General features: G+C 42.1%; 1 protein-coding gene across 1 annotated transcript in view; it reads right to left on the reverse strand.

The window, feature by feature from the left end:
• The window catches only part of LOC112246242 (histone-lysine N-methyltransferase SETD5-like), a 40929-nt gene that overhangs the window by 15433 nt on the left and 5153 nt on the right, over nt 1-20343 (reverse strand). Inside the window, 6 exon segments of the mRNA XM_042324788.1 lie at nt 1110-1148; nt 2320-2507; nt 5065-5123; nt 5312-5550; nt 6514-6616; nt 8321-8558. Coding sequence (XP_042180722.1) covers nt 1110-1148; nt 2320-2507; nt 5065-5123; nt 5312-5550; nt 6514-6616; nt 8321-8391 — 699 coding nt within the window. The 5' untranslated portion in view covers nt 8392-8558.

Raw genomic sequence — 20343 nt, forward strand, 5'->3', positions numbered from 1 at the left:
TTGCGGTTTTGTCTCACATGGGGTGATGGTCGGATTCGCGTTTATCGTCAAAACTCACAGACCAGGCAAGGAGGGCATTAATCAGAGGCACCAGAGAGACCAAAGATAACCCTGAAGGAGCTGCAAAGCTCCACAGCGGAGATTGGAGTATCTGTCCATAGGACCACTGTAAACTGTACACTCCACAGAGCTGGGCTTTACGGGAGAGTGGCTAGAAAAAAGCCATTGCTTAAAGACGAAAATAAGCAAACACGTTTGTGGTTCGCCAAAAGACATGTGGGAGACTCCCCAAACATATGGAAGAAGGTACTCTGGTCAGATGAGACTAAAATGTAGCTTTTTAGCCATCAAGGAAAACGCTATGACTGCCGCAATCCCAACACCTTTCATCACCCTGAGAATATCATCCCCATGGGAAACTGGTTAGAATTAAAGGAATGATGGATGGCGCTAAATACAGGGAAATTCTTGAGGGAAACCTGTTTCAGTCTTTAAGAGATTTGAGATTGGGACGGAGGTTCACCTTCCAGCAGGACAATGACCCTAAGCATACTGCTAAAGCAACACTCAAGTGGTTTAAGGGGAAACATCTAAATGTATTGGAATGGCCTAGTCAAAGCCCAGACCTCAATCCAATTGAGAATCTCTGGTATGACTTAAAGATTGCTGTACACCAGTGGAACCCATCCAACTTGAAGGAGCTGGAGCAGTTTTGCCTTGAAGAATGGGCAAAAATCCCAGTGGCTAGATGTGCCAAGCTTACAGAGACACATCCCAAGAGACTTGCAGCTGTAATTCCTACAAAAGGTGGCTCTACAAACTATTGGCTTTGGGGGTGTATAGTTATGCATGCGCAAGTTCTGAAAGAAACACAAAGAAACATATTTTGCATCTTCAAAGTGGTAGGCATGTTGTGTAAATCAAATGATACCCCACCCCCCATATATATTTTAATTCCAGGTTAAAAGGCAACAAAATAGGAAAAATGCCAAGTGGGGTGAATACTTTCACAAGCCACTGTACACTAACGCTGTGAAGTTCAAATGTGTAGTAGTATACATTGGTATATAACTAAACAGAAGATCCTCAGGAGTGAACGAATCTCTTACCTTCATCCTCATGGACTTTCTAGAACCCTCTCTGAAGGCCTGTAAAGACAGACACTTGTTTACTCAACGTTTAGGCCACATTTCAGAGTCCACTTACAACTTTAAAACAAAGTTTCAGACAGTCTGCATTTAACGTTTAGACATTTCGGATTAATCTAAAATAATGTACCAAAAATAACTATTTCTGCCACTAGAAAAAGACTGCAACTCCTCTCTTGGCCTCTAGAGGTCGAAAATAGGCATACTCAGCTGGGGTGTGCCAAGTAGTTATTTTCTTGATACGATTTTTACTCAGTAATTACCTGTGATCTAAAAAATTTTTTATTTTAAACTTCATTTTGACAACATCTGTTTTGGGCATATTAAAACACTTCAGTTTTTTTTTGGTCACGAGTATCATCTGATCTGATCAAACTATCAATCACCTATATGAGTACGGTCAGATCAACCTTCTAAGCAAGTTAAACAGGAAACTTTGCGATCTTGGTCCTCTTACTAGCTGCGAGTTATGCATTTGCACACTCGGACCCTTGTCAAACTTTGCTCGTGTGGCATTTTGTCAACACTTGCCGCTGCTACCACTACATTTGGCGCAAGTGGCAGCTGGCACCTTCCACTAGCTCTACATTTAGCCCATGTGGCAGCTGGCACCTTCCACTACCACTACATTTGGCCCACGTGTGTCTGGCACCTTCCACTATCTCGACATTTGGCCCACGTGGCAGCTGGCACCTTCCACTAGCACTACATTTAGCATCCGTGGCAGCTGGCACCTTCCACTAGCACTACATTTAGCATCCGTGGCAGCTGGCACCTTCCACTAGCTCGACATTTGGCCCATGTGGCAGCTGGCACCTTCCACTAGCCGACATTTGGCCCACGTGGCAGCTGGCACCTTCCACTAGCTCGACATTTGGCCCACGTGGCAGCTGGCACCTTCCACGATCTTGACATTCGGCCCACGTGGGTCTGGCACCTTCCACTAGCACTACATTCAGCACACGTGGCAGCTGGCACCTTCCACTAGCACTACATTTAGCCCACGTGGCAGCTGGCACCTTCCACTAGCTCGACATTTAGCCCATGTGGCAGCTGGCACCTTCCACTATCACTACATTTAGCACGTCACTTTTGCCTGGCATGCCTCACATTTAGCACACAGGTAGGACTCTTTGCAGTGTTAATTGGGCCCTCGCTTCCTAGTACCAACCTTGATCTTCTTGCCCTTGGGCACTCCGCGGGCCTTCTCCGTGCTCTTCTTCCTCTTCTTGGACTTGTTCCGCTTGACGCGGTTGACAGTGAGCGTGATGCTGGTGGGCGTGTGCTGTGTGGCCGTGTAGGACACTGTGGCGGGCGACACCTCCTCGTCGCCGCTCTCCGTGGCACTGCTCTCGCCCACTAGAAACAAGAAGAGAGACTTGAGCATGCACAGGTACCTGGGCCCGTCAACAGTGAACACTTAGGTTTCTTGGACTACTATTAAGCCAAGTCAGTACTAAAAAGCTACTTTAATAGAGATTCTCCTTTGATCTTCTTAGTCCAGGCCTATGCTCAATCTGTGTCCAGGAAAACTGGCCCATGGCGTTTACATGAGGTTGAGGCCAAGTGGAAAATTATATGTACAGTTGAAGTTGGAAGTTTACATACACCTTAGCCAAATACATTTAAACTCCATTTCACAATTCCTGACATTAAATCATGGTAAAAATTCACTGTCTTAGGTCAGTTAGGATCACCAATTTATTTTAAGAATGTGAAATATCAGAATAATAGTAGAGAGAATGATTTATTTCAGCTTTTATTTCTTTCATCACATTCACAGTGGGTCAGAAGTTTGCATACACTCAAATAGTATTTGGTAGCATTGCCTTTAAATTGTTTAACTTGGGTCAAACATTTCAGGTAGCCTTCCACCAGCTTCCCACAATAAGTTGGGTGAGATTTGGCCTATTCCTCCTGACAGAGCTGGTCTAACAGAGTCAGGTTTGTAAGGCCTCCTTGCTCACACACGCTTTTTCAGTTCTGCCCACAAATGTTCTATAGGATTGAGGGCAGGGCTATGTGATGGCCACTCCAATACCTTGACTTTGTTGTCCTTAAGCCATTTTGCTTAAGTCATTGTCCATTTGGACGACCCATTTGCGACCAAGCTTTAACTTCCTGACTAATGTCTTGAGATGTTGCTTCAATATATCCACATAATTTCCCTGCCTCATGATGGCATCTATTTTGTTAAGTGCACCAGTCCCTCCTGCAGCAAAGCACCCCCACAACATGATGTTGACACCCCCGTGCTTCACGGTTGGGATGGTGTTCTTCGGCATGCAAGCCTCCCTCTTTTTCCTCCAAACATAACAATGGTCATTATGGCCAAACAGTTATATTTTCTTTCATCAGACCAAAGGACATTCCTCCAAAAAGTACGATCTTTGTCCTCATGTGTAGTTGCAAACCGTAGTCTGGCTTTTTTATGGCGGTTGTGGAGCAGTGGCTTCATCCTTGATGAGCGGCCTTTCAGGTTAGGACTTGTTTTACTATGGATATAGAAACTTTTGTACCCGTTTCCTCCAGCATCTTCACGAGGTCCTTTGCTGCTGTTCTGGGATTGATTTGCACTTTTCACCCCAAAGCACAATCATCTCTAGGAGACAGAACGCGTCTCCTTCTTGAGCGGTATGACGGCTGAGTGGTTTCATGGTGTTTATACTTGTTCATCTGTACAAACAATATTACGCGTGGTACCTTCAGGCGTTTGGAAATTGCTCCCACGGATGAACCAGACTTGTGGAGGTCTACATTTTTGTTTCTGAGGTCTTGGCTGATTTCTTTTGATTTTCCCATGATGTCAAGCAAAGAGGCACTGAGTATGAAGGTAGGCCTTGAAATACATCCACAGGTACACCTCCAATTGACTCAAATGATGTCAATTAGCCTATCAGAAGCTTCTAAAGACATTAAATCAGTTTCTGAAATTTTTAAAGCTGTTTAAAGGGACAGTCAACTAACAGGCTGACTACACCACCCGCGTTGCGTGTGCGAGCGTTGTAAAATAAGTCTGTTATTAAATTATTGCACCCACACTGCTCATGCGCGCCAACGAGCGTCTGCGTGGCCAAGGGCTAAAATAGAAATCAGTTCTATTTCTGACGCAAATCGCGCTGAAAGCCCTGCCTCTCCCAACTACCCACGTGCCATCTCCTCATTGGTTATACCCACGTGGGTGACTGAAAGACGAACGAAGTCAGTGGTGGTAATGCACCTAATTTATGAAAGTTGCCAATCACAATATAAAGTCAAGAGAAGAAAAGGCCTGGAAGGAAGAGAGATGACTACAAATGATTCGGTTGACCGTTTTATGTCTGGATTAATTGGTGGAGTAGAGGACCTTGTGCATTTCAGGTAAAATAACTTAATGTTTATATCCCAGGAGAAATTAGCTAGCAACAGAAAGCTAGCTAAATAGGACAAATTAGCTAGCAAGTGAAAGCTAACTAGCTAAATTGCCATAAATGTTTAATGCTTTTCGACCTGTCCCCAAATTAATATAATTTGTTCAGAGATATTTTAACCTGCGTGTCGTGATCGCGTTTGGTGTGGGGGGACAAAATAAATGTATGCACGATGGCGCACGGCGGTTTGGGTTCGGTATTAGTGTATGTAAACTTCTGATCCCCTGGAGTTGTGATACAGAGAATTATAAGTGAAATAATCTGTCTATAAACAATTGTTGGAAAAATGACTTGTGTCATGTACAAAGTAGATGTCCTAACCGACTTGCCAAAATTATAGTTTGGTTATAGAGTGGTTGAAAAACGAGTTTTAATGTGTAAACTTCCGACTTCAACTGTACGTACTGCCAAAGCATTAATGTTGTGGCTGTATGCGTGTTCCATACTTGGAAGACGGACATTAAGATGCATGTTATGCAGTCTGTGTCAAGTACCCTTCACAATACCTGATACATTTTCTGGTTTCCTGCGTTGGCCATACAGTCCTTTCCTTCTGTCCAGCCCCCTGAAATCACAGAACAATATTACAACCAGGAAATTGCAGATCTGCTATATCAATATATGAATTATACTATGTCTGTGTATTCATGTAAGACAAATAGAAGAGGCGACGCACACAAATATAGCTAACGTATAAAATCATCCGGCACTTCTACACATCAACAGAGTGTATTCAGGAACACGTTATCTCACCTGCAGCTCTCGCACTTGATGAGGAAGCCGTCCTGCGTCAGGCTGCAGTGGCACCAGCTGGCCACAGCCCCGTCTTCCTCCGACGAGCTTTCGCTGTCGGCAGAGTTCTCCTCCTGGCCGCCATTGGTGGCGTTGTCATGGTAGCGGGAGGCGGGGTTGAGCTCCATGCGGGGAATGATGGTTTGGGAGAGCGGGGAGGCAGGTGGGGTGGGGGGAGGGGGCGCGCCATAGTTGTGATCCTGACAACACACAACGGAAGACTGTTGCATCTTCAAACAACAGGTGTTCAGGCACAAAAAAGGAGGAAGAGGAAACGGAAAATGGAAGACGAATGAAAATGAGGATAAACCAAATGGTACATGACAATACAACCTGTTAGCTGAAAACGCAAGGCGGCGCTGTGTGAACGTGTCAAGCAGCATTACAGAGTTCCAACATTGCGCTGACTTGAGTTTGTTTGGTTTGTCTAGGATATGTGAGACTGCCGTGTAGTAAGGGATAATCCTTCTCCTCTGACCTAAGATTCCACATGCAGCCGTACTGGCTTTACGTGCTCTCACACTGACTAATTCATTTAGTTTTCTGCAAAAAGTCATCCTACAAAAAGGTACTTGACCGAAATATTGATAACTAAGTATATAACAAAGACTGGCTTATTATTAGAGTGAAGGTTGATATTTAAGTATAGAACAGAGACTATAATTAGAGTGAAGGTAGATATTTAAGTATAGAACAGAGACTATAATTAGAGTGAAGGTAGATATTTAAGTATAGAACAGACACTATAATTAGAGTGAAGGTAGATATCCAAGTATAGAACAGAGACTATAATTAGAGTGAAGGTAGATATTTAAGTATAGAACAGACACTATAATTAGAGTGAAGGTAGATATCCAAGAATAGAACAGAGACTATAATTAGAGTGAAGGTAGATATTTAAGTATAGAACAGACACTATAATTAGAGTGAAGGTAGATATCCAAGAATAGAACAGAGACTATAATTAGAGTGAAGGTAGATATCCAAGTATAGAACAGAGACTATAATTACAGTGAAAATTGATATTTAAGTATAGAACAGAGACCATAATTAGAGTGAAGGTTGATATCCAAGTATAGAACAGAGACCATATTTAGAGTGAAGGTAGATATAAGTATAGAACAGAGACTAATAGCGATAGAGGAGGAGAGCCGTGTACTCACAGTATATGGCAGTCCTCGATACCCATGACTGTGTGCACTCCCACAGTTGTGGTTGGGGTAGTTTTTCTCGTTCACGGCAGGACTTGCTTCCACTGACTCAGGGCTGAGAGAGAGAGCGAGAGCAGGAGAAAAGTAGAAGTTAAAGATAGAATGACAAACAGATAATGAGACAAGTTAGAAGAAACATTTTTATCTAGAAAGACTAAATGTTTAGTCTAACTATGGTGAAAGCCATTTCTTCAACCACTTATACAGCAGCTAAGCTTGTAAACAACCAGCGGGTGAAATCTCCCAGGCCTGTTCTGTACACTAGATGGCACCACAGCCCAAAACATCCCCCAAGAGCCAAGGAAAGCCTGGGAGAATGATGACTATTCAGGAAATGGAATGTCGGACGCCATGATTCCTGGCGTGTTATGCACCTCCCCCATTGCCCTTTAGCAGAGGTCTCGGTGGGAGAGGAGAACAACCTTGTCTTTCACCTAACAACTACAGTCCTGGTGCACGAAGCGCTGCCGAATGATCATCTCAAATGTCATAACGCTCCATCTCAAACAAGAAAATATTACATCCCAGCAGGAGATTTTTTTTGTAAATGTCTTGTCTGCTTTCTGTTTGTGATTGTTTCCATTGTGAAGTGAAATCCCCCCAAGTCAGGTTGGGGGGGAGAAGGAGGAGAAGACATGTATGGAGAGGGGGAAGGAGGCCTGATCCAGTTACATTCCATAGTCTCACCTACAGCAGTGCTGGGTTCAGGTCCATTTCATCTGTCTCACCTACAGCAGTGCTGGGCTCAGGTCCATTTCATCTGTCTCACCTACAGCAGTGCTGGGTTCAGGTCCATTTCATCTGTCTCACCTACAGCAGTGCTGGGTTCAGGTCCATTTCATCTGTCTCACCTACAGCAGTGCTGGGTTCAGGTCCATTTCATCTGTCTCACCTACAGTGTAGCAGCAGTGCTGGGTTCAGGTCCATTTCATCTGTCTCACCTATAGCAGTGCTGGGTTCAGGTCCATTTCATCTGTCTCACCTACAGTGTAGCAGCAGTGCTGGGTTCAGGTCCGTTTCATCTGTCTGACCTACAGCAGTGCTGGGCTCAGGTTCATTTCATCTGTCTGACCTACAGCAGTGCTGGGTTCAGGTCCATTTCATCTGTCTCACCTACAGCAGTGCTGGGCTCAGGTCCATTTCATCTGTCCCACCAACAGTGTAGCAACAGCGCTGGGTTCAGGTCCATTTCCCTGTGGTTTCTGGGGACATTTCTTCAGTGTTCTGCAGAACAGTGGACTGTTGGGCTCCTATTTCAATACTTGTCTGATTTAGCCTTGGCATCATCACTATTCAGTTACAGTATGTGATGTATGTGGTGGTTGAGTGCATCAGTGCAAGGTTTTTCCACCTTGTTTATTTTTACAATGCAAGAGAAAGGCTTTCACCATAGTTGACAAGTCTATTTCTAGAAGGTGAAGAAGGATGCGTGCATTCTCACCCCCACACCTCCTCCGCCCGCGTGGTACTCCCTCCCTCCCTCCCTCCCTCCACCCCGCCCTCGCGGTACTCCCTCCCTCCCTCCCTCCCTCCCTCCACCCCGCCCTCGCGGTACTCCCTCCCTCCCTCCACCCACCCACCCACCCACCCACCCCCCCCACCCACCCCTCCCTCCCTCGCGGTCCTCCACCCCTCCCCTCGCGGTACTCCACCCCTCCTCCCTCGCGGTACTCCACCCCTCCTCCCTCGCGGTACTCCACCCCTCCTCCCTCGCGGTACTCCACCCCTCCTCCCTCCCTCCCTCCCTCCCGGTACTCACTCTGATCCAGCAGCCATATCTGAGTAGGACGTTTCTGGTGTGGTGACTCCCAGCGCGATTACTATGCTCATGACGTCCTGCACAGCGATGAGGGAGGGGAACGAGGGGAGGGAGGGAGGAGGAGGGGAGAGGGGGGGGGGGCGGGAGAGGGATCACGGGGTCCGAACTGCAGCGACAGACCACTCTAGGGGTGGGGTGCCGCAAAGCCGCAGCCGACGGCTCACGGACATGGGGAGACCTGAGAGAAAGAGGGAGGTAATTAGTGAGACAATTACCTACACACAGACATAGGGTTGGCACAATTACCGTATAACAGACGGTTATGGATGAAGGCCGTCATGAATATAAACTAAACGTAAACATAAAAATAAAAAAAAGTTTTATTCTAATAAATGTGTGGAGTGAACAGGTGACTGAAGATGGGACGCCCAGCATTTATAGGCATTTGTGCAGTTGAGTCTGTTTCTGCTCTAACATGGACTAGACTCTCCAACTTAACGAAACCGTTGCTCCTTGCTGAAACAAGCGAGGTGTTTAAGCAAACAAGTTCAGTTGTCGAGGCTGGGTTTTAGGCTGGGTTTCTGTACAGCACTTTGAGATATCAGCTGATGTACGAAGGGCTATATGAATAAATTAGATTTGATTTCGAGGCAACGCCCCCCTCCCTGCAGCAGCAGCACATGCAGTCAGGAGCCGAGTAGTGTCTTTTAGTCCAAAATTCCATGACCGTCACAGCCCTAAAACACAGACACCAAAAACAGACACCAGACCCACACACAAAAGTAACAAGTGAACAGTCAGCAAACACAGTTCTGACCCTATGAACCTGAGGGAGTTTGGTAAAGCCCCAGCAGGATCCAGGCAAAACCTCCATGGTCAAAACACCATTATAGATACAAGCTGGCAATGAAGCAAAAAGCCACGTCCCCCGCTGATGACACACCACGGGACCATTTGGATTCTCAATGAACTATCGTGAGTCATCCCAACTCAGAGGTCATACTAAATCCTTGCGAGTCCTCGACAAAACAAGCCTAAAAAGGACTACAGAGGTAGAAGCAGCATTACTCTGCCTCAACTAAACAAAGAACCCTCTCAACAAAAACAACGCTGGCAAACTGCTGGTCATGTTCTGTAAGTGTGTGTGAACAATGAACGTGACTTTCAGGACCATGAGTTGGCACCTATAGGCCTTCATCTTAGGCAAGTTGGATAAGAATGGTAACAGCAATGACACGGTCAAAATGAACATCTAATACTTCAACAGCTTCATAACAAAAGAGTGTTCAAAACTCAAATCAGATGAGGAACCAGTGTTCATTACGAGAAGCTCTCTTTGGCATGTGTTCCCGTACACACCCGCATGCAGCACAGGCACAATCACACACACACACACACACACACACACACACACACACACACACACACACACAGGAAATGTCAAAGAGCCACCTATAATACTTCACATAGAACAAACAGTATGCTGAGTCATGCAGGCTGCTCCACCTAGATTGGCCTTGTTACAACAGCAATGACTTCAGGGAGTGGAGTCGGTCTGCATGGCACACTATTCCCTATATAGTGCACTACTGTTGACCAGGGCTCGATGGGTTACTGACTGTAAGCTGTGGATAAGAGGGTTTGCTAAATGACCAACATGTCAAGGTGACACCCAGGCCAGTGGTGCTATATATCCAGTGATGCTATATATCCAGTGGTGCTATATATATCCAGTGGTGCTATATATCCCGTGGTGCTATATATATATATAGTGATGCTATATATCCAGTGGTGCTATATATCCAGTGATGCTATATATCCAGTGATGCTATATATCTATATATATAGTGGTGATATATATATATAGTGGTGCTATATATCCTGTGGTGCTATATATCCCGTGGTGCTATATATATATATATATATATATATAGTGGTGCTATATATCCAGTGATGCTATATATATATATAGTGGTGCTATATATATATATATAGTGATGCTGTATATATATCCAGTGGTGCTATATATATATATATATAGTGGTGCTATATATCCAGTGATGCTATATATCCAGTGGTGCTATATATATATATATAGTGGTGCTCTATATCCAGTGGTGCTATATATATCCAGTGGTGCTATATATATATATCCAGTGGTGCTATATATCCAGTGATGCTATATATATATAGTGGTGCTATATATATATATAGTGATGCTGTATATCCAGTGGTGCTATATATATATATATAGTGGTGCTATATATCCAGTGATGCTATATATCCAGTGGTGCTATATATATATATATATATAGTGGTGCTCTATATCCAGTGGTGCTATTATATATCCAGTGGTGCTATATATATATATATATATATAGTGGTGCTATATATCCAGTGATGCTATATATATATATAGTGGTGCTATATATATATATATATATATAGTGATGCTGTATATATATCCAGTGGTGCTATATATATATATATATATATATAGTGGTGCTCTATATCCAGTGGTGCTATATATATCCAGTGGTGCTATATATATATATATATATATATATATATAGTGGTGCTCTATATCCATATATCCAGTGGTGCTATATATATATATATATATATATATATATATATAGTGGTGCTCTATATCCAGTGGTGCTATATATCCAGTGGTGCTATATATATCCAGTGGTGCTATATATATATATATATATATATAGTGATTCAATATATCCAGTGGTATTATATATCCAGTGATATATATATATATATATATATATATATATATATAGTGGTGCTATATATCCAGTGATGCTATATATCCAGTGGTGCTATATATATATATATATATATATATATATATAGTGGTGCTATATATAGTATATATATATATAGTGATGCTATATATATATATATAGTGATGCTGTATATATATATAGTGATGCTATATATCCATATAGTGGTGCTATATATCCAGTGATGCTATATATCCAGTGGTGCTCTCTCTATATCCTGGTCTCTCTATATATATATATATATATATATATATATATATATATATATATATATATATATATATATAGCCGTGGTACATATATCCAGTGGTGCTATATATATATATAGTGGTGCTGTATATCCAGTGGTGCTATATATCCAGTGGTGCTATATATATATATATAGTGGTGCTCTATATCCAGTGGTGCTATATATCCAGTGGTGCTATATATATATATATAGTGGTGCTCTATATCCAGTGGTGCTATATATCCAGTGGTGCTATATATATATATATATATATATATAGTGGTGCTATATATCCAGTGGTGCTATATATATATAGTGGTGCTATATATCCAGTGATGCTATATATATATATATATATATATATATCCAGTATATATATCCATATATATATATATATATATATATAGTGGTGCTATATATCCAGTGTGGTATATATATATATATATATAGTGGTGCTCTATATCCAGTGGTGCTATATATATATATATATATATATATAGTGGTGCTATATATCCAGTGGTGCTATATATATATAGTGGTGCTATATATCCAGTGATGCTATATATCCAGTGGTGCTATATATCCAGTGATGCTATATATCCAGTGGTGCTATATATATATATATATATATATATATAGTGGTGCTATATATATATATATATAGTGATGCTGTATATATATATATAGTGATGCTATATCCATCCAGTGGTGCTATATATCCAGTGGTGCTATATATATATAGTGGTGCTGTATATCCAGTGGTGCTATATATCCAGTGGTGCTATATATCCAGTGGTGCTATATATCCAGTGGTGCTATATATCCAGTGGTGTTCTATATATCCAGTGGTTCTATATATCCAGTGGTGCTATATATATATATATATATATATATATATATATATATATATATATATATATATATATATATATATATATATATATATAGTGGTGCTATATATCCTATGCTATATATCCAGTGGTGCTATATATATATATATATATATATATAGTATATCCAGTGGTGCTATATATCCAGTGGTGCTATATATATATATAGTGGTGCTATATATCCAGTGATGCTATATATCCAGTGGTGCTATATATCCAGTGATGCTATATATCCAGTGGTGCTATATATATATATATATATATATATATATATATATAGTGGTGGTATATATATATATATATATAGTGATGCTATATATATATATATATAGTGATGCTATATATCCATCCAGTGGTGCTATATATCCAGTGGTGCTATATATCCAGTGGTGCTATATATATATAGTGGTGCTGTATATCCAGTGGTGCTATATATCCAGTGGTGCTATATATCCAGTGGTGCTATATATCCAGTGGTTATATATATATATATATATATATATATATATATATATATATATATATATATATATAGTGGTGCTCTATATCCAGTGGTGCTATATATCCAGTGGTGCTATATATATATAGTGGTTCTATATATATATAGCCGTGCTACATATATATAGTGATGCTATATATCCAGTGGTGCTATATATATATATAGTGATGCTATATATCCATTGATGCTATATATCCAGTGGTGCTATATATATATATATATATATATAGTGGTGCTGTATATCCAGTGGTGCTGTATATCCAGTGGTGCTATATATCCAGTGGTGCTATATATATATATATATATATATATATAGTGGTGCTGTATATCCAGTGGTGCTATATATATATATATATATATATAGCCGTGCTACATATACATATATATATATCCAGTGATGCTATATATCCAGTGATGCTATATATCCAGTGGTGCTATATATATATATATCCAGTGGTGCTATATATCCAGTGGTGCTATATATTTCTATATATAGTGGTGATATATATATAGTGGTGCTATATATCCAGTGGTGCTATATGTCCAGTGATGCTATATATTTCTATATATAGTGGTGATATATATATAGTGGTGCTATATATCCAGTGGTGCTATATATCCAGTGATGCTATATATTTCTATATATAGTGGTGCTATATATCCTGTGGTGCTATATATCCTGTGGTGCTATATATGCAGTGTGGAGAAAAACAACAGACAGATCCCCCAATCACCACCTCCACCACCCCTATAGTGGGAGCTCTAACTGGGCCACTTGCCTCCTCACCACGTGCAGTACCAAGGAGAACCAGCGGGGGCAGTGTTTGCCCAGACACATCACAAGGGTGAGTCATCCAGCCGGCTGTCATATGCTCCATACACCACGACAACATCTCTGGAACACTGAGCAACACTCCTCTGAGTCTCTCGCGGCTCTGTCTCATCCGCCCAGCCACCTCGCAGGCAGGCAGCAGACTGAGGCTGCAGAAAGAAGAACCAGCCCTGGGAGCGTGTGAACCCAGCAGCAGGGAGCGGGAGAGGATCTGGCATAGAGCAAGGTCATCTTAAAATCACGGACTCTCAGTCATGAAATTACGTGAACGTACTCAAATGTACACACACTGTCGCAACCACGAGGAAGTGATTTTAACACTTTGTTACACTGGCGATAATGCAGCTAATATTGGTTTGCACAATGAAGACGACACTACACGCAGACTTTATGACCCATCCTTGTATAAAGCGCATTGTTCAACTGGGGTGAGTCCAGTAATTGGTAGCTTGGTCAAAGTACTGAGATGCATGGCATTTCTGAACTGGTCCCTTAGCTACGCTAACTTGCATGCATTCCCAGTGGCTAGTTACCAGCATCTAGGCAACAACAATGGATTACCTAATAGCCTAGCTCCCTCCACTAACGCCAAGGTCAGTTAACTCTGGGTAGTTTCTAGCCGAACAGTGACGACTGCGGAAAAATATGCTCTCTTTCTTAAAGTGGTTGTTGCCCAGAAAACATCAATCCAAATACAATGGTGGAAAGGTGTGGCCCTAGATGTGTGCGTTGCTCTGCTACAAACCTTGTGTTTGGTTTGATAAGAACAATATACAAAGTGTTTACGGTACAGAACATTCCAATTTTACACTTCTGAGTTGAAATCCCCTTTAAATCTGAGGGACTTTGTTACTTTTCTTTTCAATAAAAGGCTTTATCTTGTGCAAATACAGTAAGAAACACCGACCCCTGCTTTGCTTGGATGGGGATTGTCTATCTAGTATGTACAATTGTACTTTAGGGAAAAGTTATGTAATGTCATACAAAGAGTTAAGAGTAACTGACTTTAAGAAGAAAAAGGAAATCCCATAGAGAAAATAAGAGCTTATTAGAAACAACTTGACTGTTAGTAGTGAGAAAGCTGTACAAGAGATACATTTTTGGGACAGAAATAGCTGGTTCCCTGCAAGGCCTCAAAGGGAGTTCACCTTTGGGCCTCGTTCCAAAACAACAATGAACCGAGAGGTATATTCCAGAAGGGCCTCTCTTACCTCTCCCCCTAGCCTTGAATAGCAGGCTCAAATTACCAGCGGGCTCAAAGTCTTTTCACTTCACTAGAACAGAGGCCATTTTGGACGAGTCCGTGAGGGTGATAAAATGAACAGCACAGAGGAATCCTTTACCTCCCTCCATCCTGTTTCTCTCTTCCCTTCCTGTCCTTCACTCCCCTCCCTCTTTCACTCTCCAGACACGGTTGAGCTCTGCTAGAAGTGCTTGTACCATCTGGTAATAAATTATTTTGATTCCTTTTAATATTTAAATGATTTAGGTGCTCATGTGTCCCTGGTGGGATATAGTGTACGTAAGCCGTCACAAGAAGGTAGAGGAAACAGGATGTTTACAGACAAACACTCACACACAAACAGCTGAACACCTAGAAACAGCCTAGCAGGCAGAGTAAGCCATGCACCGCTTGACCAAAACATAGACAGACACCCCCCGCCGCCGCCATAACAAACCGAAGTGATGCAGCCGTGCCACTCACCCTGCACACAGCCACCCATATTTCAGGAAATAGGCTGACGGGTCCGTGTGTGCTCTCATTCAATAGGCCCTAGACATAATGAACACTTTTTTTTTTTTACAATTGGAAATTCCCTCAGCACTGTTTTAGGAGCCTAGGTTGAGGAGAAGAGGAATTGACAGAGTGAAAACTCCTTGGGCAATGTGTTCTTCGATTTGTAAATAGTGCCACTCCCTGCCCTTGCGCTGTTGCCATTGAGGAGCATTGGTGCTGGGTTTCGGGTTCTTGCCCAATAGATAGTCTACTTGAACGTCACTATCTGCACATATCACTCCAGTGTAAATTGCTAAATTGTAATTACTTTGCCACTATTGGCCTATTTATTGCCTTACCTCCTTACTTCATTTGCACACACTGTATGCAGATTTTTCTATTGTGTTATTGACTGTACTTTTGTTTATTCTATGTGTAACTCTATTGTTTTTGTCGCACTGCTTTGCTTTATCTTGGCCAGGTCGCAGTTGTAAATGAGAACTTGTTCTCAACTGGTCTACCTGGTTAAATAAAGGTGAGATAAAAAATAAATCTCTGTCACCCAAAAACCACACCACAACGGCTGTGTGTATTCTTCAATGTCGCATTCATATTACTGATTTAAAAAAAAAACATTTTAAAAAGTACCAAACTTTCAACCTTGGTGATGTGGCTGAGGCATAAGCATTTTGTTAGCAAATGTATTTTTACACCAGAACCTTTTAATAGAAGCAGAAGACAATAGCCTGGCACAACGCAAGCCACTTCACACACAGAACATTTGAGACAGACTTGAAATGACAAGGTGGATCATCTGGCGTTTCAATGCTTCAAAACTTCAGTGCTTCAATACTGGGCATAGCCTAGCAATGCATGTTTTACTGGGGGGGGGTGTCTTTTTAACTGCAGCTACTTGACATTGGAAAATCTGATTCTTGCAGTCATTGTTTTAGCACTATCTACTTTGTTTTTAAACTACAGCGTAAGACATGGTTTAAATGTCCCCACAAATTGGCACAATCTACTTGATTTTTTTCAAACTGCCATTGTCTTGAAGCCAACATTGAGATCATGTATACTCTGCTGATAACCATACAACAACAACAAAAATAGTAAAAGAGAGCAAGGTACAATACGGCGAACTTAGCAAAATGAGGAATTGGTGGCAAATGCATGGGGCATCTTCATGCACCTCTGCTATTGACTAGAATTGAAATTGACCTCAACCCTGGAGCTTACATTTTGATGCACATGGTACTGGCTGAGTTGCATTGAAAGAACATCTGCGGTGGGTGATATGACGTTTAAAAAAAAAAAAATACATCACTAACAGAACATTGATCAAAAGAGGAATAGCTAGATTCTGGGAAACTAGTAGGAAATGAAGGCCTTCAATAAGAAATATTTTTCTGTTTTTAGAAAAATTGAAAATAAAACAGAGTCTAAGGTTCTTGAAGCAGGTAGATAGTAAAGCTCCTCTCTGGAATCCCACAGGATATTTGGCAGAAGTCGCTTGTCATTTATGCAGCCCTTCCACATGAAAATAACGGGGGAAAGAGAACGTGAGAGAGAAAGTACAGTATGTATGATACCAGCTCCTCCATCTCTCTCATCCTCTTTGAATATCACAACTGTCTGCTATACGCACAACCCAAATGGTTCCCCACAGCAACAGTCTCCTGGTCTCACAACACAATTACAAAGCAGAAAAACATTTCTGCATTAAATAGGACCCCACCCAGCCTCCTGCTAAAAGCAACCCCCTGAAAGTAAACATGGGATACTGAGACAAGGTATCATGTTAATAATCCAACGAACTGAGTCCCAACACTCATTCTTTTTTGATATTGTGATATAGGCTAGCTGTTGAGACAGCGCCTCAAAGTCAAATGGCTAAACCGTGATTTCAACTCCAATTTTGGTCAGCCATTGTGTCATCTGATCACCGATATTATGATCTGACGGTTCTCATGCCATGCGGTCAAGCAGCGAGAAGCGCATTGCAGCCTGCCATTAACACAACAATGTCCAGCTGTCTGAATGGACCGGGACCAGAGTGGGGATGAGGGGGACACAATGCAAAAATAAAAGGGAGCAGGCCGACAGAAGGGCCAATGTGTCACAAAATCAATCATCTGTTTCGGAAGCAAACAAACCAAGCCACTGTCCACTGGGGCAGAAGAGGAGAGAGAAAGAGAGCCTGAGGGAAAGGGAAGGGATGCTGGTTTGGGTTCACAATAGAACTGGGACGATAAACAGAAGATTATCGACACCGACCATAACGATCACATATCGCAGGCATTTTGCTGATGTCGTTCATTATGGGTGATTGTTAAATTGGACAATTGATGGGTAATGGTTTAAAGGGTAATTAGAATAAAAACTGTGGAGCACATTGTTATAACTAACATTCATGCATCAATTCAGGCAATTTAATCGTCATATGGATTTTTGTGTACACAACATCTCAGTCTGACCTATCACTTTCTATTAGTCAGACTGACACAAGAGCTGCTCATTGAGTCTGCTTCACGACTAAGGAGGTAGCAAACCAACTGTTTAGAGTAATGTTAATAGGGCCATACAAAGCAACAGTCCACATTCATCATGGGATGGCTACTTTCTTACATTTGTTGGAACTTGTTGGCTGGGCACAGTGCTTGACTTGTGGTCACTTCACTAATGTCTGCCTTCTATTTTTGCATCAGCCTGCTTCATGGGTGTCGGGGGTGGAATTTTCACATCAAAAAAGGGAGAAAATAAATGAAAAAGGCAGTGAGTCTGAGTAACAGTCTCTTTAGTTAATACACTCCCTGTACTTCATGAAATAGTCCGCAGAAGCCTGAGCAAAAGAACAAAACAAGGGCCTGACCACTCATTGTCAGATAAGCCCGTGTTCTAGCATAACATCAAGCAGTCTCTCTCTCTCTCTCCCATGACGAACACATTTACATGACATTTCCATTTCCTCCTTTAGCTGACACGCTTATGCAGCGAGACAGACGGTCAGCCTTCACTCCACCTCGCGCTGATGTTCATCAGAAAACGCATACGTATGCTAACGCTAGACCAGGGAGCGCGTCACACAGAAAACAGCGTCACACAGAAAACAGAGCGGCCATTTTGACATGCTTTCGGGTTCCTGGGTTTAGCCTATCAAATCAATTTTTATTTGTCAAATGCGCCGAATACAACAGGTGTAGACCTTGCAGTGAAATTATTACTTACAAGCCCTTAACCAACAATGCAGTTAAGAAAAATGAGTGTTAAGTAAAAAAATAGATAGAAATAGATAAATAAATAGATTTAAAAAAAGCATAAATAATTAAAGAGCAGCAGTAAAATAACAGTAGTGAGGCTATACACAAGGGCTACCAATACAGAGTCGTTTGCCCACCAATTCTACTCTGTTTGGGCTCAGGAAATGCAACGATACAAATGATTTAAAACAGGCACAAAAATTACAATATACACTATTCAATAAAGCAAGCATGGATGAGTGAAAACATTTAGACCATTGCTTGGTGTTGGTGAAGAGGAAGTAAATGGAACAGCTAGTGCTGCCTAACCTCCAACTCAGCCATAACCAGTTTTGGGAAGGGAAGGAGACAAATCTGAAGCAAGGCAATAAAAAGGCACCCCTCCCCCCAACAGGAACCTCAGTTCCAGGTCACAGGAGGCGGCAGCTAGAGCAGGAACAACTTGGCAGCAGTGAGCCATTTCCCCATTTGTTTTCAGCTGCGTAATACAAAAGTGGGCAGCTGCAGTGGGTAGGTAGGTGTTGAAGGGTCTGACTCCTATTTAGTTTATTCATCTTCCTTATTTGCTCTCGGCGGTGCAACAACACCCTTTGTGTAAACACGTGTCAGAAAAATGCACAAGGTTTTGCAATGTTTCAGCTGGCCAAGGCAAATCCGTCAGTACTCTGACCTTGAGCTTGTTTTATTGTCCCCGACACACATTTGAGGGGAAAACACTGCATATACAAAAGTATGTGGACACCCCTTTAAATTAGTGGATTCGGCTATTTCAGCCACAACCGTTGCTGACAGGTGTATAAAATGTATCACACATCCATGCAATCTTCATAGCAAAACATTGGCTGTAGAATGGCCTTACTGAACAGCTCCATGACTTTCAATGTGGCACCGTCATAGGATACCATCTGTCCAACAAGTCAGTTCGTCAAATTTCTGCCCTACTAGAGCTGCACTGGTCATCTGTAAGTGCTGTTATTGAAGTGAAAACGTCGAGCAACAACGGCTCAGCCAGGAAGTGGGAGGCCACACAAGCTCACAGAAGGGGACAGACAGGAGATGAAGTGCGTTGCATGTAAAAATGGCCTGCCATTGGTTGCAACCCTCAATACAGAGTTCCAAACTGCCACTGGAAGCAATGTCAGAACAATAACTGTTCATCGGGAGCTTCATGAAATGGGTTTCCATGGCTGAGCTACCGCACACGAGCCTAAGATCACCATGCACAATACCAAGCATTGGCTGGAGTGGTTCAAAGCTCACCACCATTGGACTCTGTAGCAGTGGAAACGCGTTCTCTGAATCACGCTTCACCACCTGGCAATCGGACGAATCTGGGTTTGGCGAAAGCCAGGAGAACGCTACCTGCCCAAATGCACAGTGCCAACTGTAAAAGTTTGGTAGGGAATGAATAACGGTCTGGGGCTGTTTTTTATGGTTCGGGCTAGGCCCCGAAGTTCCACGGAAGGGAAATCTAAATGCTACAGCATACAATGACATTCTAGACGATTCTGTGCCTCCAACTTTGTGGCAAAAGTTGGGGAAAGGCCCTTTCCTGTTTCAGCATGACAATGCCCCCGTGCACAAAGGGAGGTCCATACAGAAATGGTTTGTCGGGATCGACGTGGAAGAACTTCACTGGCCTGTACAGAGCCCTGACCTCGACCAAGAGAGACAGAACAAAAGAGAACAGAGTGCGAAGGACAGAGCATGAGAACACAAAAGCAAAGAAAAGAGGACATTAAGTGAGGAAACAGCCAGAAAGAACGAGAGAAAGGAGGAGAATGAAGAGTTTTGAGTG

This window comes from Oncorhynchus tshawytscha, linkage group LG07, assembly GCF_018296145.1.
Source record: "Oncorhynchus tshawytscha isolate Ot180627B linkage group LG07, Otsh_v2.0, whole genome shotgun sequence".
Taxonomy (NCBI): Eukaryota; Metazoa; Chordata; class Actinopteri; order Salmoniformes; family Salmonidae; genus Oncorhynchus; species Oncorhynchus tshawytscha.